Here is a 25,837-nt window from a genome sequence, read left to right as displayed (position 1 = left end):
AACACAGGCAGCTTACTGTGCTGTAGGGCAGATACATGTTCCAGTTTTATTAGGAAATGCAAAATTATCTTCCAAAGTTGTATCAGTTTACACTCTTCTCAGCAATAGTTAAAAGTTTTGTGGCTCAACCCCTATGTTTATCACAGCACTATTTACAATAGCCAAGAAATGGAAGCAACCTAAGTGTCCATCAGTAGATGAATGAATAAAGTAGATGTGGTACATATATATAAATGGAATATTATTCAGCCATAAGAAGAAAACAAATCGTACTATTTGTGGTGGGACTTGATAATGGGGGGAATCTAGTAACCATAATGTTGCTCATGTAACTGTACATTAATGATACCAAAAAAAAAAAGTTTTGTGGCTCAAAATCCCTGTTGACACATGAATATTGTCCAACATTAAAATGTGTTTATTTGGTATGTGTGAAATGGTATCTCATTGTGATTTGATTTGTACTTCTCAAATTATTAGAGGATAAACATCTCAAAAAAGTGTTTTGCTCACTCTTATTTCTTCTTTATGATAGATCTGTTCATGTCTTTCTTACCTATTTTGCTAATAGGTTTTTAATCTTTTTTTTTTTATTTTTTTTTACTGATTAATGAGAGGGATTTTTACATCTGTTCTGGATACTAATCCATGTTGGTTGTCTGTATAAAACTATCTTTTTTCCAGTATATAGTTTGTCTTCTCACATTCTTTAAGTCCCTAATATTAATGTATCCAAATGTATCAATATTCTCCTTAATGGTTTATATTCTCTGTGTCTTACATAAGAAGACCTCCCTACACTAAAATTTTAAAGCTACTTGCCTACTTAGTATTCTAAACATTTATGTTTTCTGTAAGAGTCTAATCTCCCAGGAGTTCATTTCTGAGCAGGGAGGGACACAGAAATCCAATTTCATCTCTTTTCCCTCTTGTCCAAGCTCTTCCTGTGGCCTAGCCCATCATTTCCCCACTGATCTGCTTTACTGTCTCTATCAGAACTTAAGTTCCCTCATATATCCGGGTCTATTTCTGAGCTATCTGTTCTATTGAACTACTTTGAGTCAGTACCATACTCTTCTAATTATTATAGCATTATAATGTCTTACTGTCTCATAAAGCAAGACCCCCTAACTTTCTGTTCTTTGTTAAGAACAGTGCGGCTGTTTGTGGCCCTTTGCTCTTCCATATACATTTCAGACTCTACTATTCTAGTTCCACCAAAAAACAAACAAAGAAACACATTTGGGATTTTGTATATGCCATTGTGGGAAGAACTGACATCTTTGTGATACCAACTCTTTTTATACAAGAACAACGACATATCTCATATCATGCCTTTTAATTTCTTTCAATAAAGTTTTATAATTTTTCTCCTAAAAGCTGGTATATCTTTTGCCAAATTTACTGCTAGGTAAATTTCTTTTTTGTTTTAGATTATATCATTTTTTAAAATTTAAATTTGTACAATATACATTTAAAAAGCTATTTAGTACTTACCTAGTATTTCATTTGCTATGGGTATGATTTTTCAAGTATTTGGAATGTCATTTGCCTTATCTACCCTTAAACTTTATTCGAATTGCATGGATTTTGTCATATGCAAATAAAAAAATCAGTAGATCTCTACTATATCTGATAGTGTTTAAATTTGAAAACATATCTCCTATGACTATGACTATCTGACAACTTTTTTCCTGGGAACTGACCCAACATAGTTTTTGTAATTTCTCTCCATCAGACTACATGGGAGGAAAAGTTAAGTGGTCAGAGAGGGGACGGGAGCATTCATCATTTCTACTAACACAGATTTATTAAAAATTATGTCTAGAAAACCCAAATGGCAAAATATTGACAAAGGGTGAATCTGGGTAAAGGGTTTACAGGATTTCTTTTTATGTTCTTGCAACTTTCTAAGTCTGAAATAGTTTCCAAATAAAAATTTAAATAGGAAACTTCAGGAATAACTAAAGTCATGAATATAACTATACTAGTTACTGCCACACCTCCTGAAGGGTTCTTTCCTTCCATGGCCCATCCATGAACACTTCTCAGCCACAGCTGAAGAGCCAACCCAAGGACGTTAATCCATTGGTTGACCAGTGGCCTACCAGCTATGCCCAGAAGGTTGGATGAAAAGATAAACTGGGCTAATCAAGTGCTTATCTCTGGAACTGGAAAAGTGAAAAGTGAAGGCTGAACTGTTAGCAACAGAAGGTGGTAATGGCAGAAGGGAAGAGAAGCTGCCATGAATCCTGGGCAAGATGGAAGTCCAGAGGAATCAGACTGTGAACAAGACAGCCACCTGGCAGGGACAGAGAGATGGTCGCTAAGCTGGTACTGGGACAGAAAGATGAGCCACACTAGGTGCGAGAAGCTGTGAATGCCTGCAGCCAGGCTTCTCTAGAGCTGGCCCACCTCCGGAGCCTCCTCCAGATGCCGCACTCCACAGGTCAGGCCCTCTGACAGCTCAGTTCCCCTGCACGGCTTTCCCTGCCCCTCAGGAATCCTTACTTTGGGCTTTTTATTCCTGACAATTGAAAGAACCCAACTAAATCCCTCTAACAAGTATTTTTCATGAAATTGAAAAATGTGTGATCTTTAATGAGTTCGTAAATACAAGCCTAAAATTATTTGTGAAGTTCTGCCTACTAAATGCTCTACTATATTCACTTTATGTATGTGTCTGCACACACACACACACACACACACACACACACATATACATATATATATAAAATGACATAATATATATGACTGCATCACTAACCAAAAGATTGAAAGCCACTTTTTAGATTAAACCATCTTGTCTTAGCTCTGGCTGCAGTAACAAAGTACTATAAACGGGGTGGCTCGTCAACAGCACGTCTATTCCTCACAGTTCTAGAGGCTGCAAGTCTGAGAGCAGGGTGCCAGTGTGGTCTAGTTCTGGTAAAGGCCCACTTCTGGGCTGCAAACTGCTGACTGCCCATTGTGTGCTCACATGTGGAAAGAGCAGAACTCCTTTCTGAGGTTCCTTTTATAAGGGCACTGGTCCCATTCATGAGGGCTCTACCCTGGGGACCTAATCACCACCCAAAGGCCCCACCTAATACCATCACGTTGTGGGTTAGGATTTTGACTTATGAATTCTGGGGGGACATAAACATGCAGTCATCCTGTTATTTAATCTCTTCTTTTCCCTCTTAATTCTTTCATTATAGGACCAATTACTCACATACAAGCTATGTGAACAAAGAGAGAGAGGCAGATGCTGGGTGGCCAGGTAGAGTCACTCACTAGACTTCTTGCCTCCAGGCAAGATTTAAACACATGTATCAGCCAAATGACAAGTGACCGCATGTCATGGCTGACACATGCTCAGCACAGACACATGAGTGAACCGCACCTCTGAACTTCCCGTGCATCTGGCCAGGCCCTTCTATTTGCTGCTCTCACTGCCTGGCTGTGCTTCCACCTTGCTCGGTTCCTCCCATCATTTCTGATGGTCACAGACACACTTAGAATCGTCCTCCCCAGACGTGGGATGAGGGCCAAAACACCTGCACCCAGGGGCCTGTGCACGTTTCCTTGCAGGGATAGCCCTCAGAGGGGTATGTGCACTTGCAGCTGGTGTTGTTCACGCTCATGGGATTGCATTAAACAAGATCACGTGCTGACCATCCACCCGGAAATAGCTCTCCACCATGTCTGACAGGTCCCACAGGCCCTCCTCTCCCATGCCAGGGTCTGAGGATGTAGCCTTTGGGGTCTTCAGGTTCTCTGGTTATTTTTAAAGTGGTATTTCATTTCAGTGACTATCAGGAGTCCTGGCTTGCCTGAAGACTGGGTGCCCACATTTACAGCTGCTGTTACTATCACAGAGCTGCTAAGTGACCGAAGACAAATGCCAGGGTCTTCAAGCGGTTCCTTTAGGAGGCACCATATGTTAAGGTTTGAGAAATTCTAGATTAGTTTATTTAACTGTAAGATTATCTGCTCGAAGATTATATATAATTGGGCTATTTGCAAAGGTTTCAGATGAAATCTTCAGTGATGAGGGCCACCTATCCCAAGTCTCTTACAGACATGTTGGGTTGCACTGTTCCTGTTCCAACCTGAAACATCCTTCTTGGTCCCCTCCCAGCAGCACCCTGGTGCCTAGAGGTGGGTCACCTTTTCCCACAGGGGCCTGTACACCAGCTTCCAGAAGAGGTTTTCAACCAGGACACTCTCAGGGAATCCCAAACACTCAAAGGAAACATGTCTGGCTCTCCAGCCAGATGTTAAGACCTAAACCCCGGGCTCTTTGGACAGATTTATTTTTATAGACCTCCCACAGCTCAGCAAAGACACCCCTCCTGTCAGGACTGCGTTACTCCATACACACCATTTCAGGCAACCTGCCTTCTCCTCACACCATGTCCAGTGGCGCTCCCAGCCTCCTGACGGCCAGCCAGCCAAGGCAGCCTTTCAAACTTACTCGAGAGCTTTTGCTCTCCTGGTGTGACCCCTGCAGGGCACTCAGCCAGTCACATGGGAGTGCTGAAGGATGGAGGGTCACTGGGCAGTTCCATCCCCCCAGGGTGCTCAATATCCAAAACGACAGGAATGAAGAATAGCAATTAAGAGTATGTCTAGGTTAGTGAATCACCTGCTGTAAATCAAAACGCTGTGCAGAGGGGAGCCTCCTGCCACTTGGTCAGGCTACGGGGGTCACACCAGAGGGTTCCAGCCCAGCCCCAGGATCAGGTTCAGCCTTAGCCAGGAAAGAGCTGGGGCACCTCCCCACTGCCATCCTCCATCCATGGCATTATGCCCTCAGTCCCAGAATAGCTGAGAACGTTTGGGAGATTCACACCCAAAAAATATTTCCTTTTTTCACGTAGGCAAGATAACACAGGAATGACAGTGGGTTACTAAGAATGCAGTTCCGTGTTATGTAACGAAGACAAAAATAAAGAGTGTTCTGGGCCAAAAATAGAGCCGAGAAAGAGGAATGTGAAGAAATAGCACTGACAAGTCATTATTTACTCAAACTGTCAAGTGGCTGAAGAACTTAAGTTTTGATCCGGTCCCATCAACTTATTAGTCAGGTCCGACTGACCGGGAGGGCGCCAGTGTCACCCTTCTGGCCAATGTCCAACGTAAGCGAATGTGTGCATAGAAGACACCGTTTAAAGACAGGTAAGTAGCAGCAACTCTCACTTCCTTCCCCGCAGTGAACCGGGAGAGGGTCCCCTGGGTGCTGCGGGCAGCGGGCGCCTCCTCGCGCATCACCCAGTGCAGGTCATGCAGCAGTAAGGGGGCAGTAAGTTGTGCAGGCAGAGCAGCACTCTTGCAGGGGCTGCCATGCTCGCAGATGTCTGAGCTGGGGTGCCAGGTGCTTGCCCCCTCAGGGCAAAGCTGGGCGTCCAGGACTCACCCCGGCCCTCCCTACCCACCTCCCATGCTTCAAGTCCTGCCAGTGTCATTCCCTAAACTTCTCACCCCATTTCCATCACTGTAGGTCAAGGCCACTGCATGGCTCACGAGTCACTGAGTGGTTACATAAGTTCCTAAGCCGTCTGAGGCCAGGCTTGCTCCTCTCTTCCTCTAAGAAACCTTCCAGAGCTTCTCTGCTTTCACCCAGGAAGGTCCAAATGCCTCCACAGGGCAAGGGACGCTGGTGAGCTGGCCACTGCTTGCTCAGCCCCTTGCTTCTCCGCCCCGCTGCTCTGGCCACGCTGACACGGAGTGAGGCCTCTGTGGGCCTCAGCCCGGGATGCACCAGGACCCTTCCCACCTTCCCACCGCAGCCCTTTGCCACAAGTTCTACTCAGCCTTTAAATGTAACTTCCTCTATGGAGCCTGTGACCCAGGAAAGGAAAAGGGACCAAAAGAAAAGAGTTCACTGGATGAGATGGGAGGAGATTCTGAAGGCACTCTCCTTGTTACAGTGCTCCTTGGGCAGTCATCTCCACGAACACCGCTGGTTGGATGTGTCCTCACACTCCAGCGCCTGACCATTCATCCATCCACAACTGTGCCACGTAACAGTTCATTTATTAAACAACCAAGTATGTGTACCACGCTGGGCACTTTTCAGATATCATCTCATTTGATTCTCCCAACGACCTCTTGTTAATAATTTTTGTCCCCATTTTGGCAGAGGAAGAGGTTAGGTACCAGCCCATGTCTCATGGCTGACAAAGAAGGCTAGGGTTTGAAACTGATCTCTCTGGTGCTAGGCCTATGCTTTTATACACCAGGGGCCACGGCCTGACACCAGAGAGATGGGCATCGGTCCGTCTGGATGGCTTCTTAATGACACTTATGGGGGGATTGAACTGTGATCCTCCACCACCTTCCAAAAAAGAAAGTTATGTTGAAGTCCTAACCCCCCATGCCTCACAAGGTCTCCTTGTCTGGAAACAAGGTCTTGAAGATGTATGTGATCGGTTCAGACAAGCTCTCCTGGAGTCGGGCGGCAGGTGTCATGAGGAGGGAAGCACCCTGCGGCACAGGGAGGCGGCCGTGGTGTGGCGGAGTCAGAGGTGGAGGCTCTGCAGCAGCTGCAAGCCAGGGAATGCCATGGGCTGCCAACAACCCCAGAAGGTGGGGAGACCTGATGGGATTCTGCCCTGTGGGTTTGTGAGGGAGCCTCGGCCTGGCAATACTCTGGTTTTTGACTTACAGCCTTCAGAACTGTGAAACAACAAATTTCTGCCATTTTAAGGCAGCCTGTTTGTGATACTTGGTCACAGCAGTCTTAGGAAACTAAATTGTCCCATTCTTTTCTTTCCTCTTCTGGAAAGAACTTTTTATCCCAGGTCTGAGTCCTGAAGACAATCAACTCACCAGCTTTGAACCCAACTAGCACGTCCCCCAGCCTGCATGTCTCCCTCACAGGCCATTTGCCACTTGCTCTGGGACAAAGATGACGACAAACCTGCAAACTTCAAAAAGCAAATGTTTTTCAACCTGATAGGAAAGAAACATAGTTCTTTCCCCAGAGAGGCGCCTTCACACCTGAAAAGCAGGAGTGTAAATGTGCTCTCAGTGAGCATCAGGACCTCTGCCAAGCGCTGCCCGAGGTCGCCTTCAGGGAGTGGATGACAGGAGCCAGCCTGGGACCTGGTCAGTGGGTGCACCACGTCCCTGTCCCCCCTGGGCCGAGTGGGCGCCTATCACTTACCCCAGGAATGCTCCCTGCCGTAGGTGAGACTGTTCATGTGGGGGAGATGTATCCACGGCCACCTGTCAGACACCACGAGCTGCCAGCGGAAAACTTCTGGCAAAGAAGTCGTGCTCATATCAACTAGCTGTATTTTGTATTTCAAGAACGAGCCACGCCCAGGTTAATGCCAGTCCCACTTCTCAGAGCTGGAGAAATGCTGGCAGTATCCTCTAGCTTTTGAGAGCTAATATTCTGAAGTGTTCTGGTTTTGTGGTGTCCAACAGCCAAAAACTCGAAGATCCAATCTCAACAGTGGGGACTCTTTTGCCATCAAGAGGCCTGTGAGCACCCATTCATTCGGCATCTGCCAAGCACCAAGCCCTAGCCATTACCGTGTGCCCAGAAGAAAAGAACTGGCAGCAAGAATGGGGCATGGAAATGGGTTGCAGGAGGCCTGAAGCAGATGGACAGTGGCTTCATGCTCTTGCCACCTTCCATACCCTACCCTCCTGCCCCCGTCCCCCAGTGCCTGACAAGGAACTGCAGAGCCGCCAAAACCACCTGGCTTGGGCCAGAAGTGTGAAGCGCGCCCACCGGGGCTGGGGCTGCCCATCTTCCTCTGGGCAGTCACTTCTGCTCTTTCCCAGTAAGAAGTGTATTACCTCGAATACATGTGTTACTCTGCACTCACGGGCAGGCAGCAGGCAGTTCTTAGTCCTCATCTCACCTGATGTCTCAGAGGCACTTGATGCAGTTATCAACTCCCACCTTCCTCGAATACTTTTCTCTTGGCTTCTAGGACATCATGTTTGCGGCTTTCCTTCTCCCTCAGTGGCCACTCCTTCGTCTCCTTTGGCAGCGCTCCTCCTCTTCCTGATCTCTGCTCCAGTCCCCAGACCTTCTCTTCCCATCGTCCACTCCTCAGGAGTCCCATATTGTCTCACGGCATAAGTACAATCTGTATCTAAATCTCCCAATCAACTCCAAACTTACATCATCACTGGGGTATTGTATTAGTTATCTACTGCTGTGAAACAAGTTGCCCCTAAATGTAGCAGCTTAGGAGAACATGTTCTCCCTCAGTTTGCGGGTTGGCCACCCAGGAATGGCTTAGCTGGTAATTCTGGCTTGAGGGCCCTCAGGAGGTTGCAGTCTCCCAAAGCTGGGGAGAATCCATTTCCAAGCTCCCTCATGCAGCTGTTGGCAAGCACCCTCAATTCCTCACTGGGTGGGCCTCTCCCTAGGGTTGTGTAAGACATGGCATTTGACTTCTCCCAGAGTGAGGGGTCTGAGAAGATGGGGGGACTGTGTTCTGGTTCCGTGGTGTCCAATAGCGAAAAACTCAAAGATCCAAACTCAACAGTGGGGACTCTTTTGCCACTAAGAGGCCTGCGAGCACCCATTCATTCAGTGTCTGCCAAGTGCAGAAGTAGCAATGTCTCTTATAACCTAATCTTGGAAGTGACATCCCAACAGTTCCTCCGTGCTCTGTGGGTCACGGAGGCCAACCCTGGTACGATGTGGGGGTGGGGACTACACAAGGGTGTGAATACCAGGAGGTGGAGACCTTCCTGGCTCCCGCAGGTTCTGCTATCTCAAATTAACACATCCTAACTTAAAATCTTGACTCACATCATCCCCCAAAATGCTCTTCCCTTGGTCTTCCCTATCACAGTAAATAAATGACAGCATTATTCACTCAGTTACTTAGGCCCCAAACCTTCAAGTCATCCTGACTTTCTCAAACCGTCATCAATTACATCAGCAAATTCTGTGCATTCTGCTTTCAAAATATGTACCGAATCTGGTCATCTTTTACCCCCTCCATGCTACCACTCTGGTCCAACCCACCGCCTCTCCTGCCTAGCTTCAATGCCTCCACCTGCCTTGGCACTGTGCTCTCCACACAGTGGCATCAGATCATGACACTCCCTGTTCAAAATTCCCCACTGGCTTCCCCCTTTCAATGAATAAAGCAAACCCAAGTCCTGCTGCTTGTGTTACCTGGCCCCCCTCCTTGCTCCTGTCAGCCTTCCTCCGGACACTCCTTTACTCCAACCACACTGGCCTGTTTTCTGCACCTCCAACATACCTGGTTACTCCCACCTCAGGGCTTTCCCTGCCTGGACTCATCTCCCAGACACTCACATGGCTGGCTCCCTCGCTCCACTCAGGTCTCTGCTCAGATAGCACATCTCACAGGCCTTCCCCTATCAGGGTCTAAAAAAAGCTCCGCCCCTCCCCCTGGGTGACCTGTTTACACTTGGGCCCTTAATGTAACCACCACGAGGGCTTTTTTCTGTCCTATTCAATGCTGTACCCTCACTTCCCACAACAACAACTAGAACACAGCTGGCACTCAATAAACATTTCCAGGACTAATGATTGGAAATTCCAGCCTGAAGAAAAATTTGAATAGAAAGATACAGGTGTGGAGTGCCCTGCAGGAAGGACATTTCATGTTTGTTCCACAGATACCCCTTAGGCTCTTTGCAGTACATAACAAAGACAGAGGAGGATTAAAAAAAACTGATGATGTAATTCCTATTTTCAATTTAGTACAAGATCTAGGACATGTACATACTTTCCTGGCCTCTCCAATCTATTTGCCCTGCCTCAGTGTGGTTTAAAACCCACCATGTCACTCCCTTGCTTAAAACTGACAGCTCGTCACTGCTCTGAAGATCCTAGTCTGAACCTCAGCTGTAGCTTACACAGAACTTCGTGATCTCCCTTCAGTTTACCTCTCCATCTTCCCTTCTTGCTTCTCTTGACACACTCCAGCCAAACAAAAGCCGAACTTCCTTGCAAATCCTCCACTGTCCATAGAAAGGCATGGCTAAGCCCCGACTGAAGGTGCGGAAAGATAAACTCTACTTCATGGGAGCAGTGACACAATCAAAACAAATTAGGGGCAGGCATACTGGAATGATGGGGAGTTGTTACAGTTTTTTCTTTGCAAGCAACTTACCCTGCTTTCCCACCTCTGTTAGTTCCTACTCACCTTCTGGTCTCAATCTAGAAATCACCTCCTCTACAAACATCTTCCTGACTCCTGAAGCCTGAGTTAAGAGCCTCTCCATAACACCTTACACTCACTATTACTGCAGGCATCACTCTCTATTGCTGACAAGTGAATGAACGAGTTTATGAGATAAATGTTGAGCCTCCAGTTCACACAGTCAAGTTGACTGTACCCTCCGTTTTATGGTAATTAAACATCAGCCTTTTCTACCTAATGGGGAGGTCAGTGAAAGGAGAGAAGTGTGGTGTGGTTTCTGTTTTATCTTCATTGCCTAGGACAGTACCTGATACAAAGTAGGTACATAAAAATACCTGTGAAATAACAAACTACATACTATAATAAAAGTAAAATGGGGTAACTGCCATTTTAAAAGAGACACAAAGAGTGGTCTTAAAACCCCTCCAAGACTCAGAAGGCTGCAAATATTTAGGAATATCTAAGATAGCATAAACTGAAATAAAATAAACAGAATACCCATCAGAAGGGAGAAAGGAAAAGAAAATTAGAGAGAGCAACACTTTCCTTTTTATTAGATTCATGCCTTTTTAAAATCCAACCTCTCTTTGAACAATGTTTGTTATTAACTTCCTCATTAGAAAGCAGACAAACTCTGTCCTTGAAAGGATTCTAGCTGGCACAGCACTCAGTCCTCAGGCCCGCATGTGGATGGCTTACCAGCAGCAGTCAAGTCCAGCATCTCTGAGAAACGCACTGTAAAGGCCGAGAGGTAATCAGCCAGGGCCTCCCCTACTTCGTATGTACATATACACATATATGTGTGCACATATATATACACATATATATATGAACACTTTTTTTTACAAAAATAATATACAGGGTTTACATAGCTCTATTAATTCTTTAAAGTTACATAGGCAAGGTCTACACATTTGTTACTTTGGATTAAAGTGTGAATTTTAGGCCTAAAAATGGATTTAAGATTACTGAACAGAAGCCATATAGCAACAGAGACTTCTTGATTATCACGTAACTAAAAATATGTTGCTGTCATTCTTATGCTGGGTGATACATATCCCCATCAATTACTTTCACTTTAGAATACAAAAGCAAAATAGTTCACTGAAATAATCTTCTATTCATTACATTAGCACATATACTAAATTATACTAACTGCAACATAATCTCTGTGTACCAAGGCTGTATTTTCAGCATGTGCTCATCCCTACTTCAGTAAACACAGTATCCAGCCAACAGCCACACAAAGAGGACTGCATGCTGTAGGCGAGAGGAGGAGGGAAAAGCAATTTGCAGGGTGATACCTTACATGGCAACCAAAACCAAAACAAGTGAGAGAAACAAACTTTACAAGACAGATAGAAAACCAGTTTGCAGTGACATTTAATATAGTTTTAACAGAAGGAATACATTTAGGTCACAGTTACATGGAAACACATAAAACTACATGAAATTCTAGGTTTTCTCCTAGAACATTCAAAATGCTCATCAAAAGTTAATTAGTGCAATAAAGATGGCCACCAGGTGATTGAATAAACAGAATGTCATTTAGTATTTTAAAAACACAGATTCTGGGTAACAGGAGCTACCACCAAAATATCCAAATATCTGAGTTAACAGATACTCTATTTTGCATACTTGATACTAATAATGTTTACATAGACTAAAAATGCAAGGCCATAGCCTAGGGACAGTCATGGAAAAGAATACACAATCCCACCAGACTGAGTATAGGGCTCCTGTTGCTTTCTGATCCCCTGCCCCCCTCAAACAAGGGCCCTCACTTTGGGGAAGAAAGCTTTCAAGAGCTCAAGCCCATTCCCTCTGCCCCCACCAAGATAGAGCAGAGCCCAAGCATGGCACTGGCAAGTCTTTCCAATGCTGGTATGATTCCTGAACCATCAACTGGACAGGCCTCCTGCACGGCCTTTCAGGTTCTGACTGGCACAGCCTCCCTCGCACAGAAGGGGTCAGCACTGTCTCTGAAGCCACAAATGAGGCAACTCTAGAAGAATTAGAAGAAGGAGGTATCCGATGAAAAGGCACCTGCAAGTCTGAACTCCTCTTTGGTGAGAACACTGTACATGCGCTGTGGCAGAGCTCGGGAATACGGGGCAGGCCGTGGCACAGAGGTGCGCAAAATCAGTTCCCGGCCAGCAGGTGGTGGGAAGTCGGACACAGAGTTCTGCCTTCTCTCCTCTGGGAAGCCCACTCTCTTCAGCTCCTCCTCTGGTGGAGCCATGGCTGCAGCCTTGAATAGAATCAAATGCTAAATTCAAGAGCAAGTCAAAAGCTAAGCTTAGGTCACTTTGAAGAAAAGATGAATAAACACGAAAAATACATTAAAATGTTCTACTATACTCAGTAATGCAGTCAACTATGTTATGATTACTCAAAAAACACAATACAGATGATGCAAGAAGCTTGAAACATTACACCAGCAGCCAGAGATTACAAATAAATTGGCTGATAGAGACAGAAGGGATAATGACTGCCAGGCAATCTGCTCTGAAGTGAAGATCACTTTCAGACATTTAAAAAGGAGGGAAAATGGAGCTGTACTGATTTCCCCGTGTTGCTTCTAGCAATGACCCAAGTTCTAGTCTAATGTCCTCAGTCCAATAAGGAGCTGTTTCTCTCTAGAGTCTGGAAAGCTGATTTTTTTAATCTCTATTTTTTCAACTCTTTTAAAAGTTTATTTGCCAAATTAAAACTGGGACACTGGTTGTCTTTGCGGGGCAACTAATGTGACAAAAAAGTGACAGAGATCTGTCCATGTAATGTAGCAATTGCCACAAAAGTTAAGTTCTCAATATTAAAGATATGTATTTTCTCATTACATGAAATACACACTGAAATAGAGCCTTTGTTTTAACTCTGATCACTATATTTCTTTTACAAATACCATCAATTTAGAAAAAATAATTATTTTGGCAATGGAAATATGAAATCATGCTACACTAAACACCAGCAAGAAAGGCACGCCACATTCAGCTGTTCCAGAGGTGGTTAGTCTTAATGACCTTATGAGGTTAGAGGAATGGGAGGGAACAAGGTACTATGAGCGACAAAGGCTATTTTGTTACCTCATCAGAAGATTCAGTCAGCTTGAGAAAGGGGGAGAAAAGAAACACTGATGAGAGGCAAATAAGCAAGATGGTTTAAAAAGAGCTAGACACGAGACTTCTAGATTATTTTAGAGACAGCATGCACATTAAGGAACATGATCTTATCGAAAGAGTATCAAGATACACACACACCACATACAACGCCCTAGCTGTCAACTGGAGCAGACATATCCCACTACTCATGTGTCTGATCTTTCAGCAATGTTGCTCAGTGTCATTTAATAGGCAACAAAATTGGTAAAACTGAAGCAAAATTCCATCAGTGGCCTACTTGCTGAATTCCACTTAAATCTGTATATACCACTGACACATGTAATCATGATGAAGTTTCTTTATAATCTTAAGGAAAAGTTATGTAAATTACATATGCTATGAAAAATCAGTGAAATTTCCTGTTAAAAAGTGTTAAAATCTTTATTTGTTAGTAAAATTGATATACAGTATCAGTTGCTTTATAAACTTTAACTGGTTTATATGAGCCAGACATTTAAGGGCTGAATTAAAAAATGTAACAAACAGTTGCTTATTGTATGGATTATAGTCTGCCCATTTGTTACAAACATTTTGCTAAAAGGTTTGAAAGTTTGAAATCTTTTACAATTACATATAATGTGGGATGAATGTACAATTTCAGTATCCATCAAAGGGGACTAGCTATAAAATGAGACCACTGAATAGATGATACACTCCTATATTTACTGATGTACAAAGATATAATTATTATATTAAGTGGAAAACAAAAACAAATTAAACTACATAATATAATCCTATTCTTGTAAAACATATATACACATATATGCTAGATGTTAAATGTTGACAGTGATCAACAGGTAGTGAGGTTAATGTGATTAATTTTTAAATGTAATTAATATTTTTCTTTATAATTTTCTGTATTGTTCAAAGTTACAATGAGACTTCACTTACAATCTGGGGGAAAAAAGACTACATTATGAAGGAAAAAAGGCTATTTCCATTTTGAAAAAATAATTTTGCTTAACTATTCAAAACAAGTAACACTATAAGTATTAAAAATATAAATACTTTAGATTTTAGATCCTCTTAACACACATCTTAAAAAATGAGGAAAATGAAAGACATTTTGTAATATGAGGAAAATTCATACTAATGGTAATAAGGAAATGTGCTTGTAAGCATCTGGCTAGTAAACTGGCAAAGGATGGGCTGCGAAAACAAAGTTAATTCTTGTTTCACCCCAGAAACAAAAATAAATCAAAGTCAGCATCTATTGTTCTCTAGAATTCTAATTTATAAGGAAATAAAATACTTGGTTTTTGACTTGAGATTCTTAAATTTAGGGAGCTATCCCATAAAGAATGGCAGGTCTAGTTCTTGCTAAAAATTAAGATCACAGACCCCTGTGATTTCCCCAAATGTGGGAAACTCGACTGCATAATTTGTGGTAGTGGGGGACTGCGTTCGCGCTTTCCCCTGGTAAAAAAAAAAAAAAAAAAAAAAAAAATTAAGATCACTTTACTGGGCTATGATTTTGAATATATTAGCTAGATGTACTCAAATGAGATAATGCAGTTTTATTCCATGTAAAAAATCCCTTAAAACTCTCTTTCTTATTTAATTCTGAGAATTACACCTTCAAAAGCAGGTTATTGTAGTGTCATCACAGTGCCATTAAATGGTACCCTGTACTAACAAATCTTCCTTAACTTACAATAGGTTTACTTCTGAATAAACCCATAATAAGTTCAAAATACTGTAAGTTGAAAATCATTTAATACACCTCATCTACTGAACATCATTAGCTTAACCTTGCCTACCTTAAATGTGCTTAGAACACTTACATTAGACTACAGTTGGGCAAAATCATCCAACACAAGCCCATTTTAAAAGCATTGACTATCTCATGTAATTGAATACTGCACTGAAAGTGAAAAATAGAAAGGCTGCATGGACACAGAGGGTTGTCCGTGTATCGGTCATGTACCCGTGAGACGGCATGGCCGACTAGGAGCTGTGGCTTGCTGCCACTGTCCACCATCACGAGAGACTACTGTACTGCATATCGCCAGCCCTGGAAAAGATCCAATTCTGGTTTCTACTGAAAGCATACTGCTTTCGTACCACCTTAAAGTTGAAAAAACCTAAGTCAAACCATCTTAAGTCAAGGACCATCTGTAGTACACTTGGTAATACTTTATCAGAATCTTTATATTAATAAGTCCTGACATAAGAATCATCTGTGGGAGGCCAACATCTCTTAATCACTAAACAAGATCAGTACAGAGACCTGGAACAAAGTATAGCTAGTCACCTTCATAAAAATCAAATTTTTATGGTTTTAGAATGTCAGAAGCTACTACATAAGTTTTAAAACTCTACTTTCATTAAGAGAAGCAATGAGGAAGTTAATTTTTCAAGTTGGGCTTTCCTTCTGTGCTGATAACTAAGTTTCCATAATCCTAAAAATATGAAATCTTGTTCTTCCTTTCTAGGAAACCTCCAAAATTAGATCTCTTCACTGTTACAAAACAGATTTACAAACTTCACAAGTTAAGTATTGAATCCAATCACACTACATAGGGAGTTTAAAATTGGTAAAGCAACTCTATTCTAATCTGAAAGCAGTAAACATATTTTTTCTACAGCACGACACTGGAGATTGCTAACCGAATCCCTATCAGATTCTGTAATGATGGAATTCAGACCTTTCTAACTCCTGAAATTTAGGTCCTCAAATATACTTATCATTTCATTTAAACATGTGAGAAAGCAAATGGATTTCAAAGACTCAGAAGTCACTGTGGAGAGTTACTGTTTCTTCAGTGTTCAAACCCAATGTGCAGACTTACATACACGCAGCGGCTGTATTCAGCCATTGTGGGAATCAAAACAGCGTCTTAACGAGTAGAGTCTGTCTAGGGACATCATGATACAGTCAATAAGGAATCTCACATACCCTCTGAGCATTCACAAACAGCTTGTGAATGATTCTCCCAGCATGTCCTCTTCCTGCACCGACGACTAACACTTCAGGCTGCTCCAAAAGGCAACTCACAAACCTAGAAGAGAAAGGTCGTGAAAGGATCGAAAGCAAGCTGCTCAGTTCACTCTGTGTCAATCCTCACAGACTTATTTGGTGGACAAACCCTCAAAGTGATACCGGCTAAGCCTACCAAGGCTAGAGTGGACATTTTATGACAGGACAGATTGACACCTGGAATTAAAATTGCCTCAAATAAGAATCTTATGGCCTTTCAACTGTTCATAAAAATTTTTTAAAGCCCATCTCTATCAAAGTGTAAGAGGAAATACCCAGTTTATTTCTTTCAGACTAGAAGCTTAGAAAACAGAGTAAATAAAAGATAAAAAAAAGTTGGAGGCAGGGGTAACAAAAACCAAGTTTCATTTACAGAGCAAAGCAATGATCACTTTTTTTCTTCTAAGATGTATGAGAATATGTGTGTGTGCATGTAAAACATGTTTTGCTAAACAAAATCTCAATTGTAGACTGTGCCATTATGGGCTGGAAACACTCTACTTCCAAGTGTACCACAGAATGTGTGGTGGAGCTAACAGGACCAAAGGTACGGAGCCACTGCCCCTCACGACCTGCTCACTAACACAGTGCTGGTGTAGATATGATTCCCTTGACTACAGCTTCTTCTTCTCATTGAAAAGGAAGTAATTTTCAAGAGCAAAGAAGGATGGGAGAAATTTCCACTCAACACAGATACAAAATTCAAATAATAATTTATTAAGAGCTATATAGCAAATGCTTTGTCATACAATATTAATTATTTAGCATCAATAATGCCATTTCTTGAGGAAAGGCTGATGGAAATTTTAAAGTTATGACAAATTGAAGCTGCTGAAGCAGCTAATCTGGAAATGCTTTATCACGTTTTAAAACTACACTTCCTTTCAAGTGCCACAGGTGAAAATAGACATGGACACACACGGACAGGCTCCCCTGGGGATGGTGCCAAGTCTCAGAACAGGGAAAGACTGACCCAGTCGCTCACCTCATCTGGTCACTCTTTCAAAACACATTTGCCAGGTGCTTAGGATGCACACCTTGGCTATCACAAATCTTGTTTAAAACTGAATAAATCACTAGGAATATTAAGCAGAAATAGTTTCAGAACATCTGAGACTGTGGCTAAGAAACAGTGAGAGCTGAAAGCAAGACTCCTGGGGAGCCTCATGTAACAAGGAATGAAGATCTGCTTCACAGGGGACTGCAGGCACCAGATCTCCAAGAGCGAACAAGGACATCCCTAGAAAAAAGACCTGGTTGATTTGTTTCTAAAAGTGGGAGGAATGGAAACACCTGGCAAATACTCAGAAATACAGTAAGGTCAAATCTTAAAATTAAATACTTCTCTGACTCTAGCCAAGGCTTGTTACAAATAACATAGGAGTGCTGTAAAAGAATCTCAATAGTCTACTAAAATTTTCTAAAGAGAGTGTGGCTTTTCCTACTGCAGACAGAAACAAGTAAGTCAAATGGCAATTACCTTTCAAGATCTTCCTTTTCCTCCTCTTGTTCACATTTCTCAGTTCCAAACTTGGCCTTCAGTGAACGGGCTCGAGCAATTATAGCTTCCACATTAATAATTTGATGGATGATTTCCTAACAGTAGAAAGGGGAGTGACACAGATGAGAAAAAAGCAAAGCCATTTTAAAACATATCTTTAAAATAATTACTGACAAATTGACAAATGGGGAGAACACTTGGCAAGATCCTGACACTACATCAAACTTACTTCCAATTTCTTGTCTTCTGGATTGGAGAAGTGCAAAACTTTACTGGAATGGGATATTATCTGCTTTATAATCTTCTTAACTGAAGAAATATTTTCCAGACTCTCTATTTTTAAAAAGATCAAAGGCATCTTTAAATAAGTTAGGCAAATAAATTTGCATTTTGGAAATGAACTAATGACTAATCAAATAAGACATTTACCTTCTTCCTTTACCTTGAGCACGGCTGCATGAATGACGCAAGGTAACAGGTGCCGAGCAAGGTCAGCAGGTTTCTGTATTGCCAGGTAGTGCAGCACCTGGAGGCGGCACAAAGACCAGCGATCAATGCAGATGTCAAAGAATAAGCGGCCATTCATGAAAGTAAAAACCCGTCTGAACCACTGAGCTCACACCTGTAACAAGATTAGAGACGAGCTCTCCTCTCTTAGTACCAATATCTACTCATCCTGGTAGGTAGCCACTACTCCCAAAGGTAAGAATAATGAAAACAACTAAAAACTTCCATCTGTAATAATGGTGAATATTCTCACATTTTTTCCTTCTTCTGTATGTAATACATGCAAATTAAGAAAATACAAGGCTAATACAAACCACCTGTAATTTATATCACCTACAAATAACAAAAAATTAACAGTGGAACATTTTAATTCCAGGATTTTTGAAGACCTTGAATACACATAATATATTAAGTGAACTAATATTAAGTATGTAAATACTGTTTTGCAACCTGCTTTTTTCACTTAACATTTCTAAACATTGCTAGTGACCATCACAATTTTTTAAAAATGTTAGCTGTTTTGGTTTATTGTTTTGTCTAAAATGGAAATCGTTTTCTTTTTCTGATTAAAAAAATCCAGACTAGTATGTGTAAACTTAAGGACCTGCCTTTAAGTTTATTCAACAGTTTATTTATTAATAAAGATAAAGGAAATATAATCTCCTCAGTGACAGATAATATGCTCACAGATCTCAAAATTCTCCAGAAATTGTAACTTCCAAAGGAACAACACATTTTTGTGTTTTTTGTCTCAGATTTATTTCTATACCCACTTAAACACAAAGATATATCTGGATATGCAACTTAACAAAAATTTATAATATACATACTGTTTCATAACTGAGTTTAATGCTTATGATTTTACTTCTTGCTTGGAGGGTTTTGTGCAGTTTGAAACTTCTAAAAATTAAAACTTAAAAAAATGCACATACCAGATTATTTATAAATAAAAGAAAACATGAACAGTTGAATATTTGTTTACACACCAACCAGCTTAAGAAAAAGAACCTACCCAGTACTTTCCAACTCCCTGTGTGCCCTTCCCTGATGAACTCCGTCCCTCATGCATCCCACCACAATAAAACTAATCATTCTTCTGCTTTTCTTCAGTGTGCTCATGTATGTATGTAGCCATGACAATGTGCTGCACAATTTTGTCTGGTTTTAATCCTATGTAAGTTGAATGTTTCTGTTTATCCCCTTTAGTGACTTGTTTTTCATCTAGCATTGTTTTTGAGATGCATGTATGTTCATGCTATAGCTTATTTATTTTCACTGCTGTATTAAAATGTTCATCCACTGATGGACATCTCCTCCACGCCCATTTTTCAGCTATTACAAACAAAGCTCCTATTATAAAAAAAAAACATTTCCTAGTACACATGTGGAGGAATTTCTAAGAAAGAATAGACTTAGGAACTGCACAAGATAACGTCAAATTATTATCTCTTTATATTGAACAGATTTCAATTATTTTACAAAGTGTTTCAACATTTACATTCTTATCTAGAGTAATCAGAGTTCCCATTTCTATAATCCTTGTTAACACTACTACAAATTTCATTTCCCTTAACTTATAGAAAAACAAACTTGCAAGAATACATAATATTTGTATCACCTCTGCCTAGATTCATTTATTGTAAACCTTTTACTTCATCTGTTTTATCACATGCATCTCTCTTCCTCTGTATGTGCATCAGTATACACACATTTTTTTTCTGAATTTGAGAGCAAGTTGCATACATCATGTCCCTTTATCCCAATGTATCAGTGTTCCTAAAATTAATAATGTTTTCTTATATAATCAAAATATGAAATAAAAAACATTTTGACCATATATAAGTAAATTTAGCACCGATCAAATACCACCACCTTTATTACAGTTTTATCAACTGACTAATGTCTTTTCCCACCACCACACAGGATCCAGTTAAAGGCCACACCACTTTTAGTTGTCATACCTCTTTACTCTCATTGGATTTGGAACAGCTTTCCAGTCTGTCTTTCATTACAGTGGCATTCTGAAGACAGCCCCCCACTTTTGGATAACAAAATTCTATACTTTATTAGTATTTCCTTAGTTTTAAAAAACTGATATTTAACTTACATACCATAATATTCATTAAGATGTACACTTAGTGGTTTTTAGCATAATTACAAGGTAATGCAACCATCACCATTATCTAAGTCCAGAAATTTTTGATCACCCCAAAAAGAAACCCATTACCCAGCAGCACTCACTCCCCCGTTTCTCCCACCCTCTAACCCCTGGCATCGAGTAAACTAACTTTCTGTCTCCATGGATTTGCCTATTCTGGATATGTCATGTAAATGGAATCATATAATATGTAGCCTTCTGTCTCTGACTTCTTTCACTTAGCATAATGTTTCAAGATTCACATGTGTCATAGCCATGTATCAGAACTTCATTTTTACAGATGAATAATATCCATATTTCACTTACTCATTTATCAGACATTTGGAGTGGTTCCACTTTTTGGCTATCTTGAATAAAGCTGTCAGTATTTGTATACTCAACTTCCTTAGTTTTTATCTAATGTCCTTTTCCTATTCCAGGATCACATCCAGGATATCACATTACTTTAGTAGTCATTTTTCTAGGCTCCCCTTGGATGCAACAGTTTCTCAGATTCTCCTTGTTTTTACTGGCCATGACAGTCTTGAAGAGTTCTATTTGGGTATTTTGTAAAAAGTCCCTCAACTGGGAGTTATGTGATGTTTTTCTCATAACTGAAATAGGACTGTGTATTTTGGGGAGGAAGCCCAAAGAGGTAAAGTGTCATTTCATCACATTATATCAAGAGTACATACTATCAACATGACTTATCCCTATCGTTAACGTTGCTCACCTGGCTAAGGTACTGTTTGTGAAGTTTCTGTAAAGTTAATCATTTTCTCTATTTGCACACTGTACTCTTTGGAAGAAAGTCACAATGCACAGCACACACTTATGGAGTGGGGCGTTATACTCCACCTCCTTGAAGGCAGAAGAGATTTAGAATTCCTCTACATGGGAGATGTGTCTCTTCGCACCAATGTATTCAATAATTCATTTATACCACTAGACTCAAGGATGTTTATTTTATACTTTGAGTCATAATTCAATACTACTTTATTTTGTTGCTCAAATTGTTTCAGTGTTGGGCACTGGGAAATCAGTTGACTCCTATGTCCCTTTAATATACTCCCATAATTTTGTGTGTGTGTGTGCAAAGCTGTTTATAAACTAGAATGTTTTTCATTTGGGTTTTATGACATTTTTCCCCATGATCAGATGCAGATACGTATTCTTGGACCTCAGAGTCCATTAAGTAAGGTTGGATCCTTCCTAGCATCACACCCCAATGTAGACATCTCCATCTGCCCCTTACTGGTGCTATTAATTTTGATCATCTTGTCAAGTTATTATCCCATTACTCCACTGTATAGTTAGTATTTCCTTGCAAGTCAGAAGTAATCTATGGAGAGACTCTTTGCACCCATTTAAGTATGATGCACTTACCTTAATTTCCACCTGGACTTAACATCTACTGATGATCCTTATCTAAACCAATCTTTACTATGAATATGGTTCTTAAATTGAAGTTTCCAATTCCAACATATCCTCCATATTTATCAGTAATCTTTGTGATGAAATGCACTTCCTTCTTATTTCTTTATCTACATATTATCAATGTGGACCCTTAGGTTCCTATTTTTTCCCAGTGGTTTACAGTTCATTACTATCCTTAATCCCAATCCTGAAGTCAGCAATTTTTGAGGAAAGTATAGTTCCTTTTAGTAAGGAATGTTCTAGAAATCAAGATATATGTGCCCATCGCTATAGGGATGTCACTGCTTCTAGACCTCTTTAGAAGAAAGATAGGAAATATATGATTGCACAGGCACATACCCACATAACTATCTGTATTTTAGAAACCTATATACATCCAAACCAGTACCTCTAATTCCAATTCTGTGCCACTGAGTCTTCCCTGCCTTCCTCAATTCCATGTTTGCATCTCTTTTCCATAGTGACAATTCTGGCTTCCAACAATACCAACACATTTGACTATGCATTTCCTCAAACAATAACCCATCTACAAGTTACAGAATTGCTTACCCACAGCACTATGAAAAACAAACCTAGAAAATAGATTTGTTTGGAATGTCATTCCACCTCCCATCACACCTGCTGGTATATAGTCAAATACATCTTATACATCCATGAATTACTTGTAAGATTAGATTTTCCCTCTGCCCCTCACCCCCTTTCAGGTGGTCATGTTATTCATTTGAAATACAGATGGGTTAATTTATATCAGCTTGCTTTCAGTTTTAGGTCATTTCCCTCTTTCCATTCTTATAGATTGAAGTTTTGAAGATGTAGACCATTAACATTTTTCTAGAGTCAAAGATATGCTCTTTCCTAAGTGTGAATCCCTCCCATGTTTCTTCTACTCGATCTTACTCTTTCCCCTGGACTCTCACTCTTGGTAATTGATTTTGTTTTCTGACTTATCTTTACTTACTGAGTTTCTTCTTGTGAAAATAAGTAGATACATGTTTTCTTTATCTCCCCCCCCACCTTTTTTACACAAAATTAAGCACACTAGAGGTATTTTTCTCTTAAAAACATATCCTAGAAATCACTTTCTATTAGTTAATAGAGATTTTCCTTTTTTTTAACAGCTGCACAGTACTCAATTACACAGACTCACCATAGTTCATTAAACAAAGCTCCTAGTTTCCAGTACTTTGTAACTACAAGTAATGCAGCAATGATCAACTTAATAAATCTTTACTTTTGTACTGTTGAAAATATGTGTAAATTCCTAGATGTGGTATTGCTTCCAGGAGAAAGGATAAACGCTTACGTATATTTTGCTAAACACTGTCCAATTTCCCTCCAAAGGGGGCTGTACCATCTTGTTGCTCACCAGTAATGTATGAGAGGGCCTGCTGCCTCATGGCCTGAATATTTATTAAACATTTGAATTCTTGCCAATCTGATATATGAGAAATGGTTATGTCAGTAAGGTTTTAATTTGCATTTCTCTGATTATGAATGAAGTTGAACATCTTTTGAGAGGTTTAAGGGTAATTATCCTTTACTTTGGGTGTGTTGCCTACTCACATCTCTTGCCCATTTTTCTATAGTATGTTGGTCCTTTATCTGTAATACATGTATTTCTCCCAGTTTACAAATATTTCTCCCAGTTTGTCATTTGACTTTTCTTTTTGCCATGAAAAAGTTTCTTATTTTTACACAAATTTCATCAATTATATTTTTAATTGCATCTGGGTTTGACTCCTAATTAGAAAGCTTTTCTCTATATCCAGGTTACAGAAGAATTCATGTGTGTTTTCTTCAAGTACTCCTATGGCCTCATCTTTCAGTTTATTTTTGTATATAGTACAAAAGATAGATCTAATTTTATCTTTTGCCAAACAGCTATTCAGTTATCCCAAAACCATTTACTAAGAGGGCCATCTATACCCCAAGATTTGAGATGCCATCTTCATCATACACTAACTAGACTTCAACATGCATTTATGGACTTTCTACTGTTCACTGGGCTGTCTATCTCTGCACTATTATCACATTAGTTAGTGAGGTTTTGTACTATGATATCTGGTCAGGCTAGCTGCTCCCCTCTCCTCTATCTCATAACTCTTCTCCATCTCTTCTGAGCTATTCTTGCATGCTCTTTTAAAATGGCCATTCACCCATTTAAAGTGAACAATTTAATGATTTTAGGTATATTCAGAGCTGTACAATGAAAACCACAACCAATTTTTAACATTTCCATTACCCCAAGAAGAAGGTCATTAAAATTCACTCTCTGAACCCCTAAATCCTAAGCTTGCATGTTTATTTTCCCATGTGAACTTTGTATCAACTTGTCTGGCTCCATAATATAGCCTTATGGTATTATTATTGGGATTGCACTAAATTTATCAAATAATTTAGGGAGACTTAACCTTAATGATGTTGATACATCCTGATTAATGATGTTGAGACATCCTGACCAAGAATAATAAGGGATGTCTATTTTTTCAAGTGTATTTTTCAGGAGTGCTTTATTTGGATTTCAAACATTTCTTGTTAAGTCTTTTCCTGTTTTACCATTTTTTTCTCTTATAATGAAGAGAAAATGTCATTTGTATCTTTGTAATGGTTACTATTTGTGTATATGAATGGTACTAGTAGTATGTTAACATTATGTCCTGCTAGCTTGCTGTGTTAGTTTTGATCACTGATTGCTTTGGTTTTTCCAGGTGTACTGTCATATCATCTACAAGCAGTTTTTCTTCTTTTCAACATCTTATGCCTCAGCTGTCCCTTATATAATTGCACTGGCTAATACATCCAGAATAATTATGTATGTATGGCAGTGGAGATAAAAAAACACCTTGCTTGGTTCCCAACCTTACTGAGGGTTTTTCTCCATTAAGATGCTAGGTTTAGTATTGAGGTCTACACGTAGTTACCATCTTTAAAAAGTATTCCAACCAGTCTTACTTTCTCAAGTTTTTATTTGAAATGGGTATTAAACTTTATCAAAGACTTTTTCAGTATATATGGAGATAATGGTATTTTCTCCTTAGATTAATAAAATAAATTATATAAATAGATTTCCAGATAATCATACTTACATTCAGTCAACAGGTATTATTTTCTTAAGATGGTCCTAAGTTTGCTCACTTAGGATTTATGCACTCAATTTTTTAAGTATTATTGGTCTGTAACTTTTTCTTACATGCTATCTTTATCAGGTTTAGGTATATTAGTATTACAGGCATAATTTCCATAAAAAGAATTTGGGAAATTTCCTCCAATTATTATGCATCGAAACAATTTAGGTAGCACTGGGATTATCTGGTCTCTCTCAATATTTAGTTAAATTCCCCTGTGAAACCATCAAGGTCTGGTGCTTTTTTATGGGGTTGTTTCTTGGTAGCTATGTCTATTTCTTCTGCAGAAACTGGTCTGTTCATACTTTCAATATTTACTGAGGTAATTTTTGGTGCATTGTACTTTCTTAAGAAATTATCCATTTCATCTTGGTTTTCAAATTTATACGCACATATGTACAAAGCAGTCTTCTAAAGCATTTTCTCTACATCATAGTTACCTGCCCTCTTGATTATTTATTTTGTATATGCATGCTTTCCCCTTTTTTTTTGATTACACTAATGGGTTGTTTATTTTGTTAATTTTTTTTTTTTTTACATAACCTGATTCACTGATTTGATCTGTTTTTCAATTCTCTACTTCATTACTCTCTGTTTTAATCTTTATTATTGCCTTCCTTTTGTTTTCTTCTGGTTTTATTTTGTTACTCTTTTTTAGGTTTTTGAGTTAGGGATTTTTATTAATTCAATGATTTTCATTCTTTTGTTTTTCTTGATGTAGGAATTTAGTGCTATGGACTTTCCTTTGATCACTTCTTATATATATATATATATATATCTGATAGATACTGATATGTGTTTTCATTATCATTATTTTTCAGAAATTCTGTGATTTCTCTTTTTATTTTTCCTT

The 25,837-nt window shown here is 39.9% G+C and overlaps 1 protein-coding gene across 5 annotated transcripts in view; it reads right to left on the bottom strand.

Moving 5' to 3' along the window:
- Positions 1–11,501: 11,501 nt before the first annotated feature.
- The window catches only part of RAB3GAP1 (RAB3 GTPase activating protein catalytic subunit 1), a 94,957-nt gene continuing 80,621 nt past the window's right edge, over positions 11,502–25,837 (bottom strand). For 3 of the 5 annotated variants that reach the window (XM_073241369.1, XM_073241372.1, XM_073241373.1), the window contains 6 exons: positions 18,208–18,304; positions 18,008–18,111; positions 17,758–17,873; positions 16,197–16,299; positions 13,223–13,243; positions 11,502–12,387 (listed from right to left, as the gene is read on the bottom strand). In XM_073241369.1, the coding sequence (XP_073097470.1) occupies positions 12,151–12,387; positions 13,223–13,243; positions 16,197–16,299; positions 17,758–17,873; positions 18,008–18,111; positions 18,208–18,304 (678 nt within the window). In that variant the 3' untranslated portion in view covers positions 11,502–12,150. Of the gene's footprint in view, positions 12,406–13,222; positions 13,244–16,196; positions 16,300–17,757; positions 17,874–18,007; positions 18,112–18,207; positions 18,305–25,837 lie in introns of all 5 variants that reach the window. The other 2 variants (XM_073241370.1, XM_073241371.1) reach the window with 2 other exon arrangements.

Source organism: Manis javanica, chromosome 7 (assembly GCF_040802235.1).
Source record: "Manis javanica isolate MJ-LG chromosome 7, MJ_LKY, whole genome shotgun sequence".
Classification (NCBI taxonomy): Eukaryota; Metazoa; Chordata; class Mammalia; order Pholidota; family Manidae; genus Manis; species Manis javanica.
Note: the sequence above shows the minus strand (reverse complement) of the source record. Positions and strands in the feature narration are given on the sequence as shown.